Source organism: Colletotrichum abscissum, assembly GCF_030869225.1.
Source record: "Colletotrichum abscissum strain IMI 504890 chromosome Unknown Scaffold_10.1, whole genome shotgun sequence".
Taxonomy (NCBI): Eukaryota; Fungi; Ascomycota; class Sordariomycetes; order Glomerellales; family Glomerellaceae; genus Colletotrichum; species Colletotrichum abscissum.
The window spans coordinates 748,216-770,018 of NW_026849988.1; the positions used below are offsets into that span (position 1 = coordinate 748,216).

Below are 21,803 nucleotides of genomic sequence, written 5' to 3' on the forward strand. Positions count from 1 at the left end.
AGGCAGATCACTTATTCTTCTGCTGTAAAAACCACCTTGGCTTGTTGCGTCGAAGTGGCCACCCAACCTAATTCACCGCGTCCCGTACGTGGTCTTGTCCATGTCCAAGGCGTCTCGTCTGCTAGGTATTTCGAGGCCGGTAACCCCCTAATTTGATGCTCGCCAAACAGGAGATAGCGTGCCATATATTGGAATGTGATACTCCAGTATAAGGCGGATGTCTAGGCGTGCTTCGCCAGGAAGTTGTAGGAAAGACGTGCAATTTCCATCATTGTTTTTGGACGAGCCAGGAACCCATGCCATATAGATGATGGCAATGGTGCTCCAATTCTTCCTCCCGTTTCGTAAATACTATTAAGTTTTATCTCCAGCTGCCGCTCGTAAGAATGACAGAAACGCCACGGATTTCCTTTATCGAACAATAAGGATCGAAAATCCGTCGACCCAGGCTCCACAGGAGCCTGCCACACCGCAAATAGTGTATCCTCTTGGGGGTATCAAAGTATGTCTGTCGGGGTGATCAGCGACAACTGACGATTAAATGAAACGCGTTTCCTAGACTTACGTGGATCCGCCCTGAGCATTGCCAAATATAGGCGACCGTCTGCCCAAGCTCGTGAGGACCTGGATTGCATCAATCCAAGCGCCCGAGCGGACGTAAAAGCCTGAGATGTATTCACCCCGGCGAATATCTAATGGGCATCTGTTAGTATATGGGCTTAACTTGACCCTGGCAGAAAGGACATACCAAAATCAAACGCATCGCCACCCTCTTTGCCTCCCCGTTTGCCAAATAATTGCGTTGTGTCGTCATCATATACGAATTCCATGCCGTCTACTGCATATCCATGGTAGAAGATGATGCGGGAGAGCACTCGGTTCTGTTTTCCGCCGCTCTCAAAGATGATTTCCTGTGGCTCAGTGCCATCCATGGCTGAGTGGCCCAGAGGTTTGCCTCTGTAGGCTGTCTTGCCGAGCGGGCCAGGGGTTAATTTGAATGAAGACTCCTTGGAGCACAGCTTTTTGAAATCATCGATTTCCAAAGAACCGCCGCTATGCGATTTGACCGACACCCTAAGCCGCCCCTTCCGCTTGTTCTCTGGGAGCTTCTCGCGTAGCTCGCGGTCGTTCAATGTTAGTTGACGTTGTACCGAATTGTTTTCGAGGGGATATTCAATCCATTTTCGGCAGAGATCATCGTCCTCTGCGAATAGCTCGATGAATGCGATGCCAGTCGCTGCCATTACAACCACGTTTCCGCTCTCAATTGGGAAAGCGTGGACGCTGTCGTCAGCGTTCATGGGGGGGTCGTTTGGCAACCTGAAGCAGGGATGGGCGCGGAAACGTAAACAATCCAAGCGATGCCAACCGCACTCGTCATCTTGAAGAACCAGGCCCCCCTTGGACTTGGTCCTTGTGCAGAATGCCTCACGGGTCACGAAGCTGCGATTGAGTGTCAGGTAGTCGCGGAGCATCACGCCAGACTCCTGATGAGGACATCCAAAAAGGTGGCCTGTCTCGTGCAGATGGGCACCAATTCCGATGTTCGCTGCCTCCCAGGAGCTGCCAGCCTGGTGGCAATCGTTGGCGACGTAGGCAAGGTCAGTCGGAGTGCAATCCGTAAATGCAGGGACGACTTCTTCGAAACTCGTGGGATAGCTTTGCAGGCAATGGGATCCGAAAATGGCCAAGTGCAGATCACCTGCATTACCGCCCAACGCTGCGTGGCCCCTTACGACATTGGCCTCCTTATCCCATTGCGTATCGAGCATCAACACGGAAACGTATTGCTTCTGGCCACCTAGTGGCCTGAAGTATTGTTTCACCGCATCGGCAGCTATTTCGTATAGGTCCCCCTTCTTGCTCGCCTTCTCATTCTGTTGCGCTAGCTCGAGATCTCGAATTTCGGCGACTGTCTTGTCTGATCTGATGATATGGATCCTGGCCTCAGAGCGTAGGTTTCCGTTTTCTCGATCCCGCTGGTTCGATGTGCCGGCGGTCCATTCCTCCTCAAACCTGAAGACGCGACGTCCAAGTTTGTTTCGCCACATTTGCTCAGCTGTAAAGGCTTGCCAGAGGTAAGCGGCCATTCGGAATTTGCGAACTGCCGTCTCCAAATCATTGCCCTCTCGCTCAATCCTTGTAGGTACCGCATCGAAGGTCTCAGGAGAATCCTTGGCAACCATGATAGCGAGCTGCAGCGGAGGTGCATTGTTCGCCGGCAACATGTGTATCGTCAAGTAAGATGCGTGAATCGGATTGGATGACGAACTGTTGGGCAACTTTGGACTTGAGAAGTCGAAGCGGATCTTGTTTGGGCCTGGCTGTAGGTAGACGAGGGCCTTGAAATTGGAGTTGCATGCGGGCCAACATGTTGGTGGAAAGTTGTCGTCGAGTCGGGTTACCGAAACAGTGCCGTCGAGAGAGTGCTGCGAGGAGTCGCCAATAGTCCCATGTACGAGGAGAACCTTTTGGTATACCTTCCCAAATATTAGCAGAGCGCTCGGAAGCTGCAGCTAGAAGCTGGTGGCCGCGGTTGCGGATGTCTATGGCTGGCCGTCTGAGCGAAGCCGCCGCGAGCATGATTGGAGAAGCAAAGGTGACACCGCACGGGGCCACGACACCCATGCGTATGATTGAGATGACCTACCCAGGCATTGTCGGTGATATTTGCAACTCTGGGCGCATATTGAGAGACTGGCAACGCCGACTTCCCGCCCACAACAGGAGAACCAAGGCCTGCCATACCAGAAACGCTGTGTCGGTGGGAATTGGGCACCGGTTGCAGCGGCGGACGAGCTTGAGGATTGCCCCCATTGGAGTCCTTTACTTGGAGGTCGAGAGCAGAATCGGAGGCTTGAGCCATGGATGGTGGGGTCGAGGCACCGCTTGTGGCAGTGGGAGTGGTAATGTTACTGGCATCGCTGGAAACGTCGGTGTTTGAGCGGTCGGTCTTGAAGCTGGCTTTCGAACGACGCCGAAGTCCTCTGAAGTTGAGAATGGACGGAGCCATTGTGCCTCATAGAGCATGCGATAGCTCAACCGCAAACGAGTGACAGCTTCAGCAGTAGATATTTTGGCATGTGCAGCGTTCTGGAGGAGCAGATGATGCAAGGTAGAAGAGTCGGGCTCGGGTCCAACGGAGGGAGGAGCAGAGAGCTGGATTGGGGTTGTCTTTACGAGCAGAGGTAGGTAGATAGGTAGGTAGGTAGGTAGGTTATTGAGGACAGGTAGAATCCCAACGACAGTAGAACCCGGACGGGGGGAAGGGTTCCTCGTATCGGGTCACTGATCAGCGAGCGGTATCTGCAACGAGTGTGCGCTTGGTGCGGGATGGTCGACGTTTGAAAGTAGGCGACGTGGAATCCGCAGGAGTGCGGCTGTGATGAAGGACAATTGGCAAGCAGCAGCAAATTCGAGAAGGTAGATTTGGCAGCGCAATAGGAGAGCAAGCAAGAAAGGAAGAAGAAAAAAGGGCGCAAGTGGTCTGCAGGGAAAGGATGGGAACAGACCCAGGATGGGATGAGAGAGAGGACGAGATGAGAGATGGGATGGATGATGGGGGGGGGAAGCTTGGGAAGGAACTCCGGAGTGACCAAAAAAAAAGTTGTCCAATAATTACAAGTGTGCAAGTGTGCAATACCGGTATCCGTACTGCGTACCTATGCAATGTCCAAGGTCCGGACGCTTGCTCCAGAAGGAGTGAGGTGTGGTCCAGTTGGTGTCCACGTCTACGTCCACACTTCACGTCTCACGGCCCGGCTTGACAAGCGTACCCGTAGTCTTGATGCCGTCTCCATTTGAGAGCCGACAGATGCAGCTAGACATGGAGCGAAATCCAGATTTGCGCGTCCAAAGAGGGACAGCAAATGGATAATGGACAGGTAGGTACACTAGCATAGTACGGACGGGTGCGCAAATTGAGGTGCAGCATAACGGCAGGACCCATGTCGAGATTTGCGTGTGGATTCGTACATTTGCATAAGAGGCCTGCTAACAAGCCAGGTAGACATGCTGGTCGGCAGATAACCGGCAGCGAGTTCGTCGATGACGTTGCCGTGTTTCGAGAGTGGGAAACATGAGTGCGGCGGATTGAGATTGCGACCGGGGGCTTGGTTGACCAGGAAAATGGAGTAAGAAAAAACAAGACTGGCCAAGGAGAGGGGCTTCAGCGTCCTGGCCTCGAAACTGCGAGATAACGAACGTTGAAACTCTGATTGACAGATCAACGTACTCTGTGCCTACTGCGTACGCGCTTGATGTCCAACTAGTAGCTACCTAGGTACTCGAGGGGATGTGGATGCCTACGCAGTAGGTAGATGGCCATGCTATTTCTCCTTGCTGATCCCGCTCAATTCCATGCGTCTTCCATCATGTCGTTCTCGGTGTCCGTACAAAGTATGCGTACAGCTGTCGCATCGCATTCAAGTTTCTCGCATCCACATTGATAAAGGCCCAGCCAGCGGAAGTGGGGGCGACTTCCAATGAGATTTGTGTATGGAGGCTAGCGTCATGGTCTTCGTCAACACCACGCAAACAAGTGCGGCTAGCAAGAAACCACTAGTACCTACGGAGTACATACAGCCTACAGCTTGAGGTACCCAAGTTAATAGGTGTCTGTACTTTTACGCCAGGTTCCCGAATCTGATAGTGGCTGATTATCAGCAGGCGCAAGGCTGTGGCTGTAGCGGTTCCGCTGCCTTCCCACCTTCCACCTAGGTATCTGCATGGATGATGACAGGGTAGTCAGCCAGGCCCGGGCGGCAAGGACCGGGGGCTGAGGCATGGACGCCGAACCGGTGGATCCACCTGTCGAAATGGAAAGGTGTGATCGAGATGAGGAATTCAGTCACCACCACTCACCAGTCACCACCATCGGCTTCGCGACATACCATGCTGCACACCTCTAGGCTCTAGCACGCAAGCACGGCAAGGTACGAATGGGCGGCCACTGCAAGCTAACGTATCCAAATCTTATCTTGGCTCGGTGGTGGATGCCTTGTTCGACTTAGTTGGAGTTATAACAGTGTTTTTCTCGATCCGTACCTTGGGTGCTTGGCAGCTCTTATTCTCAATAACAGGATAAGGTGCAGCGTTTGTGTCTATATCTCGGTGGCCGCATGTCCGTTGCCCGCCGACCAACATGGTACTCCAGACTTTGCGTGACGCCCTCTGTAGTGTAACTGTTCCATTCACCTTCCTTGTTCGCAGACTCAGTCGCCTAGCAGCCAGTAAGGAGAATACTGGTTGCTTCTGCAGTCCTGGCAAGAACATACGGCTCCGTTCTGTATCGGCGGGACCTCTTCTTCCCCTTCATGCACCCCAATTCGGTTGGAACGATGGCAAAAATCAACGGTTATGGTTGGTGGCGGCTTCGGGTACCTGACAACACCAACCTACTAGCCGTGCCGATTGCCATTGACTGTCGATTCCAACTCACGTCACCCGCAAGCCCACTGTGTGGCCCATTGGTTTTATTTTTGGCCAAAGTGGGCGGCGCGGGAAAGTAGAGAGGGAGAGCGGCCGTGCTATAGTAGTTGATTCTCCGATACTAAGAAACCGGTTAAGAGTCTCTCCTATTTGTCTAAAATATCTTGGAATTATCCCCCTATCAGGTGCATGCTGCAGCTAGACTGCTTCCTCCCTGCATGTTATGCACGTCTGCATAGTCGTATCGCCCAGGGCACTTTCTCATCCATGGATAGCTTCCACATCTAGGTATCCGTACTCAGTATTTATGTGTAATTGCTTGGCGACGAGTATCCGTTTATCCATATTCTGCTCTCGGTATCCGTATGATGCATAAAAGTCACATGCAACTGGGAAGTGTCCTTGTTTGGTGGATAATCGCATATAGAGGTCCGACTATCCATCTTAGTTGTAAAACGATAGAGTAATTACGTATCCGTCCTGGATTACGGAGTACACCTGCCTCGATCTCCAATTATCTCCACCAACAGGAAGACATACCATACGGAATCAGGTCCGTCGGACAATCGTATTCTCATGATCGGCAGACGGCGTGACGGCGTGCTGCCGTATGGGCATTCTGCCTCCTGACCCTGCAAGCATGAGAAGGCCATGTGCGTTTTCGGTCGCCAATGGCAGCATCCACCAAAGACCATGGTGCCCTTGACGATGTTTACCATCAAGACCGACGTATGTTCTTGATGCTTTCTGCCGGTAGACTACAAGTTTCAAAGGTACTGGGAATTTGAATAGAATGTTGGCTAATGTGGGTCCAGGCAACAGTCTCGGTCGGAGAGAAGGAAACGCGGATGAGCTGAGACGGGCTTCTGGCGGTTGCTTTTCAGTGACATTCAACTCGCCCTCCAAGACTAGATAAGTTGCTCATTTACACCTCGCGAGGGGCGCTCATTGGTCCCTCGAGGCTCGAACAACCAACTGCGCATGTCTCCAGATGGTGTCGTAAACTGGGTGGCAGGGAGAGAGATTGATGAGCCTTTGCGTAGGTTGCAGAGTGAACTAACTCACTTCGCTAGCTTGCGCGTGGGTAGGCGCCCAAGGAGCTGTTAGCATCGACAGGGGTCTTAATTGATTTTTCCTTCAAGCCCCTGGACTCCGAGAGACTGAGGGAAATGACCACCTACTTTGACCATAGGCACCTTACGAATAAGGTAGAGGATGCCCTCTTCGGCACATGGGCATCTCTCTGGCAGGTACGACCCGCACGTATGATTGGTAGATGAGCGCCCTGCCAACGGTATCCAAAAGGAATCTCACGGGCTGGAATGCTGGACAGTGTCACGCCCATACAAGGTCTGGAACGCATTGACGTTTCCAGTGACATCGATTGCAATGGGCACGGCTTGCGGACACTCACTCTTACGGTCAACAGGATACATCGAATCTCAAGTCCGCCGTAGTGCTCTTACATCAGTACGGATCAACAGGAGACGGAGTAAGTTTTTGAGAGTAGTGTGGCGCATACTTGCCGTCTCGTTCAGTCAAGCCTTTGACGGTGATTGCGCGCTACGACGCACATGACCAATGCGTAAAAAAATAAAGATAAAAATAAAAAAAAAGTTTGCAGCACAACAGCATTGGAACGAGCTCTTCGATGAGAGGGGGGGGGGGGGGGGGAAGAAACAAAAAGCGAGCATCAGGCAAGCCTCGAGGTACGAGAAGCATGAGGTTGGCAACGAGGACGAAAGATTCTTTGGTCCCGCCCTCGCCTCAGTTGCCGTGACAAGTGCAAGTTAGATGAGCAAACCCGCTGGTTGGGGGAGCTGGATCCGTTTTTGGTAAGGCGTTTCTGATCCGCGCCGTCGCTTCTGCCCGGGCCTCGACGAGGTTTACCTTAGTTGCTTGGGAAGTCTGAGAAACGCAGTATGTGAGTTGAGCATGACCTCCCCTCTGAAGAAGCCCACACCTCACTGGGGCTGGTCCTAAAAGCGCATAGTGGAGGCTATCGGCACTCAGCTTGACGGGGTCCGGCGCTTGCCAAATGCGCACCATCAAAAGCCTTTCCCTTGCCTGAAGATCAAGATCGAATGCAAGTAAGGTATCAAGAGCAAGATGGGAGTGAAATATCTACATACTCCATAAGGCGCCTTACCTGCGCTTATCTTGAGGTACCTTAGGATAGGAACGGGAAGGTCCGGGCGAGCTCTCGAAACAGGACAGTGGATGATACCTTACAGAGCAAAAGTCGGGTGATGGCAGGTAAAAGGTAGAGCCTTGAGGGGACAATTGGCGCTTCAGGTCGTTTCCACGTCAATGGGACGGGAAACCTGCCCGGACTGAGGTGAAGACTCAGAGGGGCCCAGCGGCAGGTGGCCCCGGAGTCTGGTTGGGTCCAGTGGACTGTAGGTGAATTTTGCTTCCCGTCTGGGTCCTCCATCCGCTGAGACCGGGCCACTCACTGCGCTACGTTTCCCAGCTGACCAGGTGGAAACACCACTCAATCTGAACTTTCCTCTTTCTCCCCGTTCAGCCAGGTCCCTTCGTTGTCACTCTCCTCCACAGCAAAATCTCGACAACGCAGTGCATGACTTCGATTTGGGACAACTTCCTGCTCCTTACCTCGATTATACCTTGAAAACACACACATACACCCCTCTATTCCTTTGTGGTTGTATACACTCCCTCCTCCCACGCATTCCAGAAGAACAATCCAACCCCTCATCCACCATTCCTTTGACCGTTGGTTGCTACGGGCTTCTCAAGGTCTCACCCCCCCCCCCCCCCCCCCCCCCCCCCCTCCCCCCCCCCCCCGCCCCCTCCCCCCCCCCCACCCCCCCCCCCCCCCCCCCCCCAAAAAAAACCCCCCCCCCCCCCCCCCCTCCCTTTCCCCTTGGGTTCCACCGGCTTCCCCAAGCCCCCCCCCCCCCCCCCCCCCCCAATCCTCAAGGTCAACGATCGGGCCCTTGGACTGGACTCCCGTCACCCAGTATCCTCCTTTCCCCCGCTTTCACTATAGCAGGTGACAGCCGACGGTTACGACGCTTCACTTTCCTACTCAGATCGCATTGACTAGAGACGACGGGCCTGTTCCTCTCCAGCAACAGCATCAACACAATCCACGGGATACTGCATGCCCTACCTCCAAGCCATGTCTTCTGTGTGGAAGCAACAACCTGAAGAGGTGGCGGACAAGGTCTTGAAGAGGGTGGAAGTGAGCAAGGTATGTTGACAAAGGGCCATAGCCAAGACCACAACGCACCTCACAAAGCAGAATGTCCCTGATCCTGACAATCTTACAGATAGCCCGAAGACTGCAGAACCGACTCGCGCTCGCCCAATTCAAAACCAAGCATGGCTGGGAAGACCTAACACTCGATACCATCGAACCAAAGTATGAGGAGGAACTGCGACGGAAGCGTTTAACCGAGGGAGACCTCCTGTCCGACTCCTCTTCGAGCGCCTCCGACCTTCCATATCCCACGAGAGCCCTTATGAGCTCTCCTCTGAAAGCTCCCCTCTTTTCCGACGCCATCGGCTCCAGCAACGGGAGCACCGGCCATCGCAAGCGCACCTACATGGCATCTTTCGACTGTCCATCGTCTAGCCCAAGCAAACGCTATCGCTCGTCCCCTACTCCCATCAAGTCGCTGCACGGCCATACTTCGTGGAAAGAAAGTCATCAGCTAGCGCAATCGTCTCCGATTAAGCCCAGAAGGCAACAACACTTCACCACATCTACTGGCCCCGATGTTTCATTCTTTCAGGGGGCTCGAAGACTAGCAGACGACCTGGTGTCGCCAAACTTTGCGGCAGCCTCGGATGATGAAGACGATCTCTTGCCCGTACAGTCATTCAGGGCCACGAATATTCGGTCTTCACCCCCTACAACACCACCAATGCGCAATCGAATGTTGCCCAATCGCCGTACCAAGGACCAAGGCGCCAACGGTGAACCCGTCAAATCCGGCCAAGAAGGCGCCGACCTTCTGCTGTACCTGGCTGCCTCTCCGTCACCCGCCGTTCCATCTACCAAGACAAGGATGGAGCCTCCTTCGACGCCTCCTTCCAAGGTCAGTCGAGATATGACTTTGCCTTCTTCACACATGACCACCCCAGGTGGCGGCAACATGTTCCCCAACACGCCCGGGCAAGGTTTCGACTTCGCAGATTTTGTCAACATCACGCCTAGTCCTGCTCAAAAGGCATGGAAGACACCCGTCGCTCTCTCCTCGGCGAGGACTCCCGTCAGTCTGGCTAGAAGACGATTGACGTTTGACGAACCCCTGGCTTGATGAGAGATGTCTAACAGATGCGTCTGGTGGCTCTCTCCTCGTCGTCATTATCACCAATGCTATACTTTTGAATGATACCAAACGCTGGCTATGATGGCACGGCATAACCTACGCAAAAAGCGGAGATACTACCCCCTCTTATTCCGCAATTACTTTCACGAGGGACGAGAACAGCTTCATCGTGAGCAACGCCGCCATTCCCTCGACAAGGAGACGGTACTACGAAAACATTTCTTTCCAGCCATTGATCTTCATTTTATGCGTGGGGCTACGCAAGGAACCAGAGGCGTTGAGAGCGCCAAATCGGAATGGGTGTGAGGCACTTGTATGTTCCCGGCTCAGCAAATGCTTCACATGTAGAAGCTTGTTTTTTTCTGTTTCTCTTTGACCAATCCTTTTTGTCACTTCATCGTTTGATTAGGAAAGGATCCAAAAGGCCCCCAGTTGGGTCTCGTGGTCCGTGTGGCATTCAACGCGTCGCTGGTACGCGACGCGTTGAAATTCGGAAGAGTTGCGCGTGAGGCGCGCGTGAGGCGCGTCTCGATTTTAATGGACAAGCAGCCAATCAAAACGTATTTCAGCCCCATACCGGCAAGGTCTCCTTCATCGCGCGTGCCCGTGTAACGTCAAACGATATAGCAATGCACACAACCTGCATCCAAGCTCTAAACATCGGTCGTGTCTCTAAGGTAGCGAGGAGGTTCCGTGCGGTTCATGCTGGCTTGGAGCTGAAAGATTTGTCAACTGCGTATCTCTCCTAACGATGTATGAAGGTGTCCTGCAATCGTAAGGAAACACGGGCTGAAATGGTTACATATAGTCATAGGCAGGGCACAAACCCCCAGTGCTCCCTATGATCTCCTCGTCGTCTGGTTATCACTCGGGCGCTTTTAGGGATTCATTTAAGGGTTTATTCTTCTTCTATATTTTCAGAAAGACGTTATGTCTGCTTTCCCATGAAATCAAGGATTCCTCGTTGGACGCCTGTTGGGCTTGGCTCTTCAGCACAAACATCTGGATCCAAATCGAACGTTCGTCTTAGATAGTCCCTCGTCGTCGGACCGATCGTTGCAATGAACGTTTTACGTCCATCGAGTCCGTCCTTCTTGACCTTCCCTGTGGACTCGTCCAGCATCCCCAGCCCGCGCAACATCCCTTCGCAACCAGTCGGGGAGAAGACAACTACCCACCGCATCGGCAGGCCCTCAGTATCTTTCAGGTGTTTCTCAAAGTCAAGAGGAAAAGACTCCATGACACCCGTGCCGTAGACCACGACCTCGTCCACGTGGATTCTTTTCTCGCTGGGCAAAGCGGTGTTCATGAGGGTTTTCGGGATGATGTCCCGCCTCTGCTCGCCAACGAGGAAGAGCAGCGGTGGCTTCGTCTGCCGGTCTTGGTACCATCGGCCATAGTGGTCCAAAATGTACTTGGCCAAGGCATCGCCATTGCCCGTGTGCTCGCCGAATATTTGCAACGGGGCGTGCTGTGAGACGGACTGGAGAGCTCGTGTGGTAGCCGGGCCAACGCTGTAGACTGGTATATTTTGGAGATGAGGCCACTCTTTTTCAGTGCCTGTCAATCCGGTTAGCTCTGCTTTGTTACGGTCGAGAGGCTTGAGTTTAAGCTCTTGATGCGGGTGCGAATCCGACGGACCCTTCTTCTCATCCACCAGGCTGGCAAACGCCTCGACCGCTCGCTGCGAGGTAAAAATGAGACCGCCGTAAGAGGCGTCGTTGCCAGCATTAATCTCACGTTGCTGCAAGACATGCCTGACCGTCGCCATGCCCTGTTTCTGAAAGGTGTGGTGCAGGACCGGGACAAAAGCTGGTTCGAAGGCACACCCGTCAAATTCACCTGAGAGTAAGTCCTCGTACGAGTCGCCCGGAGTTGACTTTGTCTTGAGCAGCAGGACAGGCACCTTGACTGCCAAAGCAAATGAGGGGTTCTGAGCCATGGCAAATGTCTTTGCGGCCCGCTGTGTCGTGATGAGTAAAGCGAATGAATTAAACTATCAGACGTCTCAAAGTCAATTGCTGGAGTATCAAATCAACGGTGACGACTTCCCGCTCAGCTGCGCACTTTGCGGTTTGACTTGGCCGTCATAATGGTTATCGCACTGGACGACGGGACGGTGCCCCGCCGCGGGCAATTCGGTGAATTTTGGCAGGCGGAGCTGGCTTGATGTAGAGTTACGTACTGTCTTAGGTAAGTCGGTGCCATTTCACTTACACGAATCTCCTCGACCGACTCAGCTTCTTCGCCGTTGTCAACTCCGACGCGGAACACAAGTTCAAAGCATCGAGGTCACTAATCTGACGAAGCACCGCAGAAGTGAAGTACTGGACGAGTTCTTCGTATCAGACATGCGAGACAACAGTAAAGTTCATCGAATTTCTCGCTCGGGATATATAAAGGTGAGGGGTTTGGAGAATACCAGACACATGGCCTGCTCCCGAGTCTCAATGAGTAGAGAGAGCACACGATTGCTAGAACCAAGTGGAACTACTCGCACCTTATTACGGATACATCTGCAAGGACCCCCGGGTCGTAGATGCACTTTGACGGTCCGAAAAGACAGCTGCCAGGTGGACAAATGGGTTGACCTTGAATGACTGCCATGCGGCTCAGGGACCAGAAACACCCCACCTCATCTTTTCGGTACCTTGCGGATAGCGTGGAATCGATTAAGCAGCGGATCCCCCGGTAAGGCGCCGATTACAGCATCCGTTAACCAGAGACTCCCGCCTCACACCACACCAATGCAGCACGATAGACCAGGCCGGATCCCAATTACGGGTTCTGGATACGGAGTACGTCGAAGGTCTACCGGTGCTTGCCGACGGGAGCCGGCCACCCTTGGTTGGACCGGGCATTATCACTTTGGAATTTCAGGTCGAGAATAGATAGTGCTTTGCGATCCTTGTACCTTGAGGTACCTTACCTTACCTGACCTCTAGTGGCCTTGGTGGGTTATCGATAACGGTCCGCCATCGGCATCCTTTCCTTGAGGTACTGACGAGGCTCTTGAGCTTACAAATTCCTCCTAACCAAAATTCGAACACTGTCCGACATCGCGCGCACTTGGGCAGATCACCCCATTCAAAGTCCCTTGTCGCATCCATTCTCTTTCTATAGGGCCCGTCGATATTAGTCTCGGTTCTCGCGACAAGGGCGAAACTCTCGCGCAGTATTATCGCCATGGCCGACGCCGAGCGAGACCCTCAATTAAGCAGCGTCACAGCCCCCGCGGCGACAGCGGCAGCTGAGCAGCCCAAGCCTTTACCAAAGGGAATGGTCTTGGGCCCAGATGGCAAACCGTAAGTTCCCATAACTTCCTTGACGGTGATCTTTCGGCGGTGGTTCAATCCGTCGGTGCTTCCTCACCGGAGATCCAGCTGACATGCGTCATCTTCAGATGTCGGTCTTGCTCGTCGAAGAGCGCTTTTTCGAGCTGGGCTTCTCAGATGAACGGCTCAGTCAGAAAACCAACTCCGGTGGCCTCGACGCCTGTCGACGACTGCCCCCCGGATGTCGAGGCCCTTGGACGAGGCACTTGGCAACTTCTACACTCGATCGCAGCAACGTACCCCGAAAAGCCCTCCCCTAGCCAGAAAGACGACCTTCGAGGTTTCATGAGACTGTTTTCCAAACTTTACCCTTGCTGGGTGTGCGCCGAAGATTTCCAATCGTACATACAAAAAGAACGGATTCGAGTGGAGGGGCGGAGCGAGTTTGGAAACTGGCTGTGCGAGGCGCACAACGAGGTCAATCGGAAGCTGGGCAAAAAGGAGTTTGACTGCAGCAAATGGGAAGAGCGATGGCGGACGGGTTGGAAAGACGGCCGTTGCGATTGAAAGCGACGCGGTTCGAGCTGTATAAATGTGTACGAAATAAAATGACCAACGGCGACGGGCACACGTGGTAGTATCGCGAGAAAAGCCACGGTCGTTGGACTTTGATAGACGATGCTACTCTTCCAGCGGCAGCAGAGCAAGACAGCATGCTGAACCGCATGTAGAATACCTACCATACCCTCCACCTAGAATAATAGTGAAACAAGCGGACTACATTTCTGTAAAGTTTGGTTCGGATTGTATTGCATGTAAGCATTTACTGCTTACCAAGGGTTGGGCGGCGTTGCTTGTAGCTGGTTGAGGTGAAGAATGACGAATTCCTATCTTTGTAGACCCTTATGCATGCAGATCTTTGTCATGCTTTTCCGATTGGCCATTGCAGATCCCCAGAACATGATCTGATATTTGCAGGATTCTGTCTAGGCAGGCGAATGGGCCAGTGACAGAGCTGAACTGTCGAGTTGATGTTTGACCAAGTATTTCGTCTGGAGAACTTGTCCCAAAACTAAGAGAAGAGGTCAGTCGTTCTCTTCGGTCGTCCTCAGGTTCGGGGCTGAGGTCCAAGCGATTTGTCCGAACGGCATCGCGAGATAATTCGGTCTTCGAGCGGCGGCCCGAAGTCGAGCGTAGCGGGCCCCGGGCCCGGCTCCGCAGCTGACAGGCGCACGATGCTCAATGGTACTTCCATTGTGTTTTATTTGGGCCGTTGCGCCGTAGCAGGGCCGATAGGCTGGGGCCAACATCAGATCATGCCGAATGGTGCGCCGCTCCCCTTTCCCCCCAGTTTGCGCACGACAACGACAGGAAGGGGCGGTCAGGGAAACCCGGAAGCGAAGCAATAACCCCCCAATGGAATTGTCTGAGTCGCTCTAGTGCATTGCCGCTGATCCTTGAGGTTCCAAGCTCATGTTATGGTCTTATGTTGGCTCAAAGCAGGATGCGAAGGTTACAAGTTTGGCTAAATTGTGAATTCGCACGGACAAGGAGCGTGGGAGGGTGGGAAACAACAGGGCACGCCGCAGTTTCCCGACGGGGTGGATGCAGATCCCACGCTGTCAACGGTTGCGTACCTTGCCAAGTTGCCAGCCGGGAAGCGGGCTTCCATTGCCTCACACTCACAGGCAGGCAGGGACAAGGGTTAGTTAGGTTGGTTGGTCCTGACGTGTTCTAGGCCTTATGCTGCCCAGCACTGTCACTTTTCCTTCCTGCACTCTCTCCCAGAGGACCCAAAATCCACAAACCACGTACGGAAACGGATGCTCAGGACGGATACGTTCGCTTTCTTCCCTGTTCTGCCCTGAACGCGAGCAACTTTATTATCGTCCCATTCTGTTGTCTCACTATCAGTAGAATGTTGCCTTACGTCGAACAGTGACAAGGTACCAGAATAAATCTTTTTTTTCCCTCAGATATCTGGGACCTCACCTCACCTCACCTCCGGAACCCACCGGCCCAGCCCGGCTTGAGCCCGGTGTATTGGTGACCGCAACCTCCTGTGGCGTGTTCCATTACATCACTCACTGTTGACTGTATCTCCTTACTCGGTGCAATGCATCCATTGTCTGCTCGCCCTCTACTCTATTCTGAGCCGCACCAAGATGGGTAACCACGCTACTATCTCGCGTCTTTTCCCGTCTGGTGCCAGGACCCCCATCTTGGTCCCCTTTCACCCAAATCTTGATCGAACCCGTCGCATGCCGAGACCCGGTACCCACTGCCTGCGCTTCAGCCGCCTCGCTGGCTCGTAGTATCTTGTCACTTATACGAAAATGGAGCTACATGAGCTGTCGCCCATCGCCGATGGCCCTGTCGTTTCAATCTGCAATGGCCAGTGGTCTGACTTGACGATCCTGGCCGACCCATGCAATGATGCCGAGACTCGAGTGAGTCCAATTCCGACTGGGACCATCAACAACATCGCCATCTCCGCAGGTTGTTGACTCTGATATAAGTCTATACGCCTCTGGCCTTGACTGGGACCCTTTTTCTCCTTCTTCATTCCAGATCTACACAGACGAACACTTCTACAACATACACTCGAGGTAGCATCCAAAGCTACCCCCTTCTACACCATCAGCTGCTCACACACATATCCGATCATGGCTGATATCAGAACCCAAGGGCTTATAGAGCCTGTCGACGTCGTCGAATACCTCTTCAGGAGACTCCATGAGGTCGGTGTCCGATCCGTTCACGGCCTTCCCGGTGACTTCAACCTCGTTGCCCTCGACTATCTTCCCCAGTGCGGCCTGAAATGGGTTGGTAATGTCAACGAGCTCAACGCCGGTCAGTATCCCTACAACCTATCAACTTGCCAAGTAAGCTTCGATCGACGAACTGACATTCTTCAAGGCTACGCTGCCGATGGTTACGCCCGTGTCAAGGGCATCTCTGCCATCATCACTACATTCGGTGTTGGCGAGCTCTCCGCCATCAACGCTCTCGCCGGTGCCTACTCAGAACACATTCCCGTCGTACACATTGTCGGTTGCCCCTCTACGATCTCTCAGAAGAACGGCATGCTCCTGCACCACACCCTTGGCAACGGCGACTTCAACGTCTTCTCCAACATGAGTTCTCAAATTTCATGCGATGTTGCGCGCCTCAACAACCCCGCCGAGATTGCCAACCAGATCGATCATGCTCTCCGAGAGTGCTGGATCCGCAGTCGCCCCGTCTACATTATGCTCCCCACCGACATGGTCCAGAAGAAGATCGAGGGCCAGCGCCTGAACAAGCCCATCGACCTCGAGGAGGCCATCAACGACCCTGACAGAGAGGACTACGTTGTCGACGTCGTCCTCAAGTCCCTTCATGCCGCCAAGAAGCCCGTCATGCTGATTGACGCCTGCGCTATCCGCCACCGCGTCCTCCCCGAGGTTCATGCACTCCTTGAGAAGACAAAGATTCCTGTCTTCGTAACGCCCATGGGAAAGGGTGCCGTCAACGAATCTCACCCCAACTACGGCGGTGTTTATGCCGGTACCGCTTCGCAACCCGATGTTGGTGAGCGACTCGAGTCCTCAGACTTGATCTTGTCCATTGGTGGTCTCAAGGTAAATTGCCTCGTCGCTCCTAGAAGTCCGAAGACAGCTCATTAAAATTCTTGCAGAGCGATTTCAACACCGCTGGATTCTCTTACAGAACATCGCAGCTGAACACCATCGACTTCCACAGCACACACATGAGAGTCAGATACTCTGAATACCCTGGCATCACCATGCGCGGAGTCCTTCGCAAGGTCACTGAGCGTCTTGACTTGAGCCAGCTTTCCGTCGTCACATCACCCGAGGTCATCAACAGAGTGCCCAGCCCCAACTCGGACCCCTCGCAAACCATTACCCAGGCTTACTTATGGCCTCGTGTTGGTAACTACCTTCGCGAGAATGACATCGTTGTCACCGAGACCGGAACGGCCAACTTCGGTATCTGGGACACCAAATTCCCTGCTGGGGTCACAGCTTTGAGTCAGGTCTTCTGGGGAAGTATCGGTTGGTCTGTCGGTGCTGCCCAAGGTGCTGCTCTCGCAGCCAAGGATGCGGGAGAGGACCGCAGGACAATTCTCTTCGTCGGCGACGGATCATTCCAACTTACGGCCCAGGAGGTCACTACCATGTTGCGCCACGGCTTGAAGACGACAATGTGAGTCCAACTCCCCTTCTTCCTTTGCACCGACTCCAAAAATCTCACGCTAACGTTGCATCATAGCTTCGTCATCTGCAACGATGGATACACCATCGAGCGCTTCATCCACGGCATGGAGGCCGAGTACAACGACATTGTCCAGTGGCAGTACAAGGAACTTGCGACAGTGTTCGGCGGTACCGAGCAGACAGCCAAGAAATTCGTCGTCAAGACAAAGGATGAACTTGAGAAGCTCCTGACTGACCAGGAGTTCAACAACCCCACAACACTACAGTTTGTCGAGCTCTACCTCCCCAAGGAGGATGCGCCAAGAGCATTGATCATGACTGCTGAGGCCAGCGCTAGAAACAACGCCAAGGTCGAGTAAAGAGACGACAGCAATTCTTTTTTCATGGAAGATGGTTTGATTCCCTCGGCGCAGGAAATGGTTTTCTGGCGCATGGCTAGACGTAATTGGTTGCTTCTGTGATTATCCTTGGCTTTAGGTTATTGGTTGGTAAAACGTAGTGAGACGACTACGGCTAGATTACATATGAACTATATCGGTATTTCATTATTCTCCTGCACCGGATATTATTGATATGAGACGACGGCCTACCGAGTGATAACTTGCGGACAATAGACACACTCGCACACTTTAGCACACGGTCTTCGTCTTTCAAGCCATCAACAGGCCTCAGCCGTGTCATGGCTCAAGTATTCACAATAACCAAAAGGAAAATGTGAAAGAAGGCTCTTTGTATCGGAGAGTAGTTTGAAGACGACCGCGGCGTAAATTACATGAGAGGAATACCTTGGCATAAGTGCGTTTTCAGTCAGCGCTCCAAGGTTGAGCAGAATTATGGCAGTTCTGTGTCTTCATTGATATTTTGACCTGTCTCGTCAAGTGGAATTGAGCTGTACCTAGCAACTAAATGACAGGCGCATCGTCTTTCTCCCTCCGCTGTGTCTCTAGTACTCACAAGGAGGCAAGCTGAAGTTTAAGCAACTAGATAAATATTCAATTGCCATAGTTCCACGCAGCTGGACTTTGACTTCCCTGCAAGTCGTCCAGCATGAGATCCGGCACATTCAATTCATGCAATTGATAACATCAGCTGACGTTCCCTTGCATAAGACTTGACTTAAAGAATCGTGGGATCAAGGTCTAGAAATCGTAACCGAATCGTGTTTTGTTTGTCAGGTTTTAATTCTCAGAACGCAAATTGGCATCGTTGAAGGCCAATCGCTTCAACGATAGAGCTTTCATATCCGACCCGTTTAAAAACAAGCCCTACGATGTCAATTGAGAAGCTTCGATTAAGCACCATCGAACTGATGGCTGTTGACGATGGCTGGTTGTTGGGAAGTGACCCTCAGGCTGCAATAAGACGCAGAAAGTATAGCGGGTCCAGCTCGTTTGATTTCTTGCCTTTGGGCGGTGTGGACTTTTTACCTCTTCTAGCTATCTTCAGTGCAGCACACCAAGCTTCCATTCTCTCTCAGCAATCCCACAAGGCACAATTTCCATACTCACAGCCCACAAGGGCTTCGGCGCAGCATCCCAGAAGATTTCAGAGCTGCAGCTCGCGAAGCTCCTACAAAATGACAGATGGGAAGAGGAAACAGTCGGGTGGCGGTGGTGGCCATCCCGCTAAGAGAAGCAAGGTAGGTTTTCATCTGATTTCTGTACATTGCACTACGCAGTTAATTCCTCCCGACCCTGCCTGAACAATCTTATGAGAAGACATACTATTCTTCAGTATAAGTTCATGGCTGATGAGAAAGTAGGGTGGGCAAGGCTCCGGCAAATGGCAGACGCCGCAACACAAGGCGAAGGTCGCCAGTCTTCAGGACAAGGGCGTCGCCCTCGGGGTTGGCGACAAGGGTATCTGGGTCACATTTGCCAGAGGCATGGACGGAAAGTCCATTAGCGAATTCAGCATACTATGTGACGAGGTTTGTTGATTCTGCCATCATTTCGCATTTACGCTCACTCATACGACTACGCCTCAGTACGCAAAGATACTCTACGGCATCGTTCCCCCCGGGGAAGAAGTTGAATCAGACGAGGAAGACGAGGACATTGAAGCGTCCATAAAGAAGGAGCTCGATGGTATCAGCGAAGTCAACAAGGGCAAGACCAAGCGTATGTTCAAGGCCATCAAGGCTGGGATCGAGTGTGTCTTCTTCATGAAGACAAGGGATCCCATCGACCCCGTGGAGCTCTGCCGTAAGATGTGCATAGACGCCAGCGTCTGCACTGATCTCAAGGAGAGGAAGACAAAGTATATCAACCGGCTGACGCCGGTCACCTCTATGGATAAGGCATCTGAGAACGGCGTGGTGCGAGTCGCTAGAAAGGCTCTGGCCGCGCATTTCGATCTCGTAGATGAGACAGCTCAGGCTGCAGAAGGCGACGCAGAGAAGGTCGAAGGAGAGAGTGATGCTCGGACTGAGAAGCCGGCCTGCACAGTACGTTCACTCATGGCAAATTTTGACTGGGTGATTCAGGCTGACATATTTGGCAGTATGCCATCAGACCTTCCATACGCAGCAACAACTCACTTGATCGCGACACGCTCATTAAGCAAATCGCCAGCGTCGTCAGCCCGCGGCACAAAGTCGATCTCACTAATGCCGACAAAGTCATACTTGTCGATGTTTTCCAGGTAAGGGATGACTAGTAGGATAGAGCTAGCGAGCATCAAACTGACTGGTCCGTAGAGTTTCTGCGGTATGAGTGTTATTGAGCGCAGTGACTGGGAGGATTTAAAGAAGCTCAACGTCAACGAACTGTACAAGGCGTCTCCTGGAGCACAGGCAAATCGCCCGGCACCAAAGGAAGGTGAAAATAAGGCAGCATGAGTAGTGCATGAGGTCGTCAAGGATACACTTGGGATCACCCATCGTCTAAGCGACGGGAGCACTTACCGTATAGCATTCGTGAAACCCCAAGCGAAATAGCCAATTGGTCTTGCGAATACCAGATGATGAGAGTTGATAAAAGGCATGATTCACTCACTTGCACCTTGACAAGCACCGTCCCCACTGCATGACAATATTATTCGACATTGGTGGGCTTTTGGCTCACTTTTGGCTCCTTCTGACGACATTGCGTAGCAAAGAAGCCGATACGCCCCCTTCAATACATTGAGAGGGTTATTTCATAGAGACCCAACGTTATACTGTGCGACTTGTGTATTCTCCTTCAGTATGGCCACTCGTCCCCCGAAGATGTTCAGAGCCGGCGGCCCGAGGTCTGGCGTTTCGATTAGTGTTGGTTGGGTAGCTTTGGTGAAGGCTGCTGGCCTTATGTACGTGACGCGCAAACCCCAAATAGCCTGCGACAATGGTCGAGCCCGGATTTTACCATACACACTGGAGTGTTCTCTAGCACAGATTTTATGCGGACTGAGCTGCTATGAGTGTTCGTCATCTCAGGGCTTCATGACGGCAATTTGATGGGAACCCGACGCTGTTTCTTGTGGGAAGTTAATCGTGGGAGGAGGAGCAGCAATGAACGACGCGGGCTCTACCAAGTACCATGATGGCCAGATATCTCTGCAACGTGATATGGGATATGGGGAAATCCATGCAAACATGGGGGCAAATGCGGTCACGTAGGTGTTGTGTTGGTGGAAAAGTAGCAGCTGAAAGCCGAGCGCTCAGGGTGGAGCGAGGTGTAAGCCGTGTGGAGAGTGCGCATCTGCAAGCATGACGGCGCTAAGCCTTATCTGTATAAATTTGACGAGTCTCCAGCATATGGAACGTTCCAAACTTCTATTTGGGACCCAGATCCGTCCCTTGGCCGCTTCCACCACATTATATCAGCTGGCAGGGGGGGCTAGTATGTTGGAGCTTGGGGTCGGCGGTCGATCCGGAAACTCAACATTGGCCATCATTGCAGACCCGGTGCATGCAAATATCAGGCCTCTGCAGCGTAGTCCTTTTGCAAGTGGACTCCGTCTGGCTGGATGAGGGGGGATTTGAAATGGTTGATGCAGAACTTCTAGATCGCCCATCTTTTACCTTACCTACTGCTAGATGGGATGCGTACCTCAGCCGGTAACTACCTTACCGGAAAGGTACCTACAGAGCTTTGAGTTCCTAGATTACCTTGGCTTACTAAGTACCTTCAATACTTCCCTTTCTGCGAAGTGTATGCCATCCGCACAATGCGACTACCTGACCGGCCAGGAGGTATGTGATTCGGTGGTCCCGTTAGAACATTCTACCTTGGCATTGAGGTGTGAGATGTAATGGCGACAGAAACCAGAGAGTAAGAAGACAGTAGTTCAAGTATGACTTGCAGCAGCATGCTTCACCAAGTCGGCTTGACGCTAGCAAAAGTTCCTGCGCTGGTGGGCTGGATCTTGGGCTTGCATTTCCGACAACTTGCGTGAGCGTCGAGGCAGGCATTGTATCTGGAGAACTTTACAGTTCAACGTGCGCGGCGTTTGTGCGAGAAAGTCAACATGGCAGATGTTTCAATGGCTCGTGGCGTGCATTCGACATACCTCATCGCGGGAAAAGGCGACGGCCAACTGAAGATCCCCAACTTGAACATAGCTACCGAATCCGTACACTGCGAAGCGACTTGGCA

The 21,803-nt window shown here is 52.7% G+C and overlaps 6 protein-coding genes across 6 annotated transcripts; 4 read left to right on the forward strand and 2 right to left on the reverse strand.

Annotated features, from left to right (window-relative positions):
• Window positions 1-411: 411 nt before the first annotated feature.
• On the reverse strand, window positions 412-3,013 carry CABS01_05196 (metallopeptidase; the record flags this gene model as incomplete). Its single annotated transcript, XM_060538566.1, has 4 exons — window positions 412-508; window positions 566-692; window positions 749-2,480; window positions 2,651-3,013. 4 exons carry the CDS (start codon window positions 3,011-3,013, stop codon window positions 412-414), a joined length of 2,319 nt encoding a protein of 772 aa, XP_060405738.1.
• Window positions 3,014-8,557: 5,544 nt separating this feature from the next.
• On the forward strand, window positions 8,558-9,719 carry CABS01_05197 (uncharacterized protein; the record flags this gene model as incomplete). The annotated part of the gene is made up of 2 exons (XM_060538567.1): window positions 8,558-8,647; window positions 8,727-9,719. 2 exons carry the CDS (start codon window positions 8,558-8,560, stop codon window positions 9,717-9,719), a joined length of 1,083 nt encoding a protein of 360 aa, XP_060405739.1.
• A 940-nt stretch (window positions 9,720-10,659) lies between these two features.
• On the reverse strand, window positions 10,660-11,673 carry CABS01_05198 (uroporphyrinogen-III synthase; the record flags this gene model as incomplete). Its single annotated transcript, XM_060538568.1, has 1 exon — window positions 10,660-11,673. One exon carries the CDS (start codon window positions 11,671-11,673, stop codon window positions 10,660-10,662), a length of 1,014 nt encoding a protein of 337 aa, XP_060405740.1.
• Window positions 11,674-12,917: 1,244 nt separating this feature from the next.
• On the forward strand, window positions 12,918-13,573 carry CABS01_05199 (Erv1/Alr family protein; the record flags this gene model as incomplete). Its single annotated transcript, XM_060538569.1, has 2 exons — window positions 12,918-13,036; window positions 13,135-13,573. The coding sequence occupies 2 exons, from the start codon at window positions 12,918-12,920 to the stop codon at window positions 13,571-13,573; spliced, it is 558 nt and encodes a 185-aa protein (XP_060405741.1).
• A 2,099-nt stretch (window positions 13,574-15,672) lies between these two features.
• On the forward strand, window positions 15,673-17,585 carry CABS01_05200 (thiamine pyrophosphate enzyme; the record flags this gene model as incomplete). The annotated part of the gene is made up of 4 exons (XM_060538570.1): window positions 15,673-15,859; window positions 15,926-16,629; window positions 16,686-17,215; window positions 17,282-17,585. The coding sequence occupies 4 exons, from the start codon at window positions 15,673-15,675 to the stop codon at window positions 17,583-17,585; spliced, it is 1,725 nt and encodes a 574-aa protein (XP_060405742.1).
• Window positions 17,586-18,802: 1,217 nt separating this feature from the next.
• Window positions 18,803-20,065, forward strand: CABS01_05201 (THUMP domain-containing protein; the record flags this gene model as incomplete). Its single annotated transcript, XM_060538571.1, has 5 exons — window positions 18,803-18,865; window positions 18,989-19,156; window positions 19,214-19,672; window positions 19,729-19,869; window positions 19,925-20,065. The coding sequence occupies 5 exons, from the start codon at window positions 18,803-18,805 to the stop codon at window positions 20,063-20,065; spliced, it is 972 nt and encodes a 323-aa protein (XP_060405743.1).
• Between the last annotated feature and the right edge of the window lie 1,738 nt (window positions 20,066-21,803).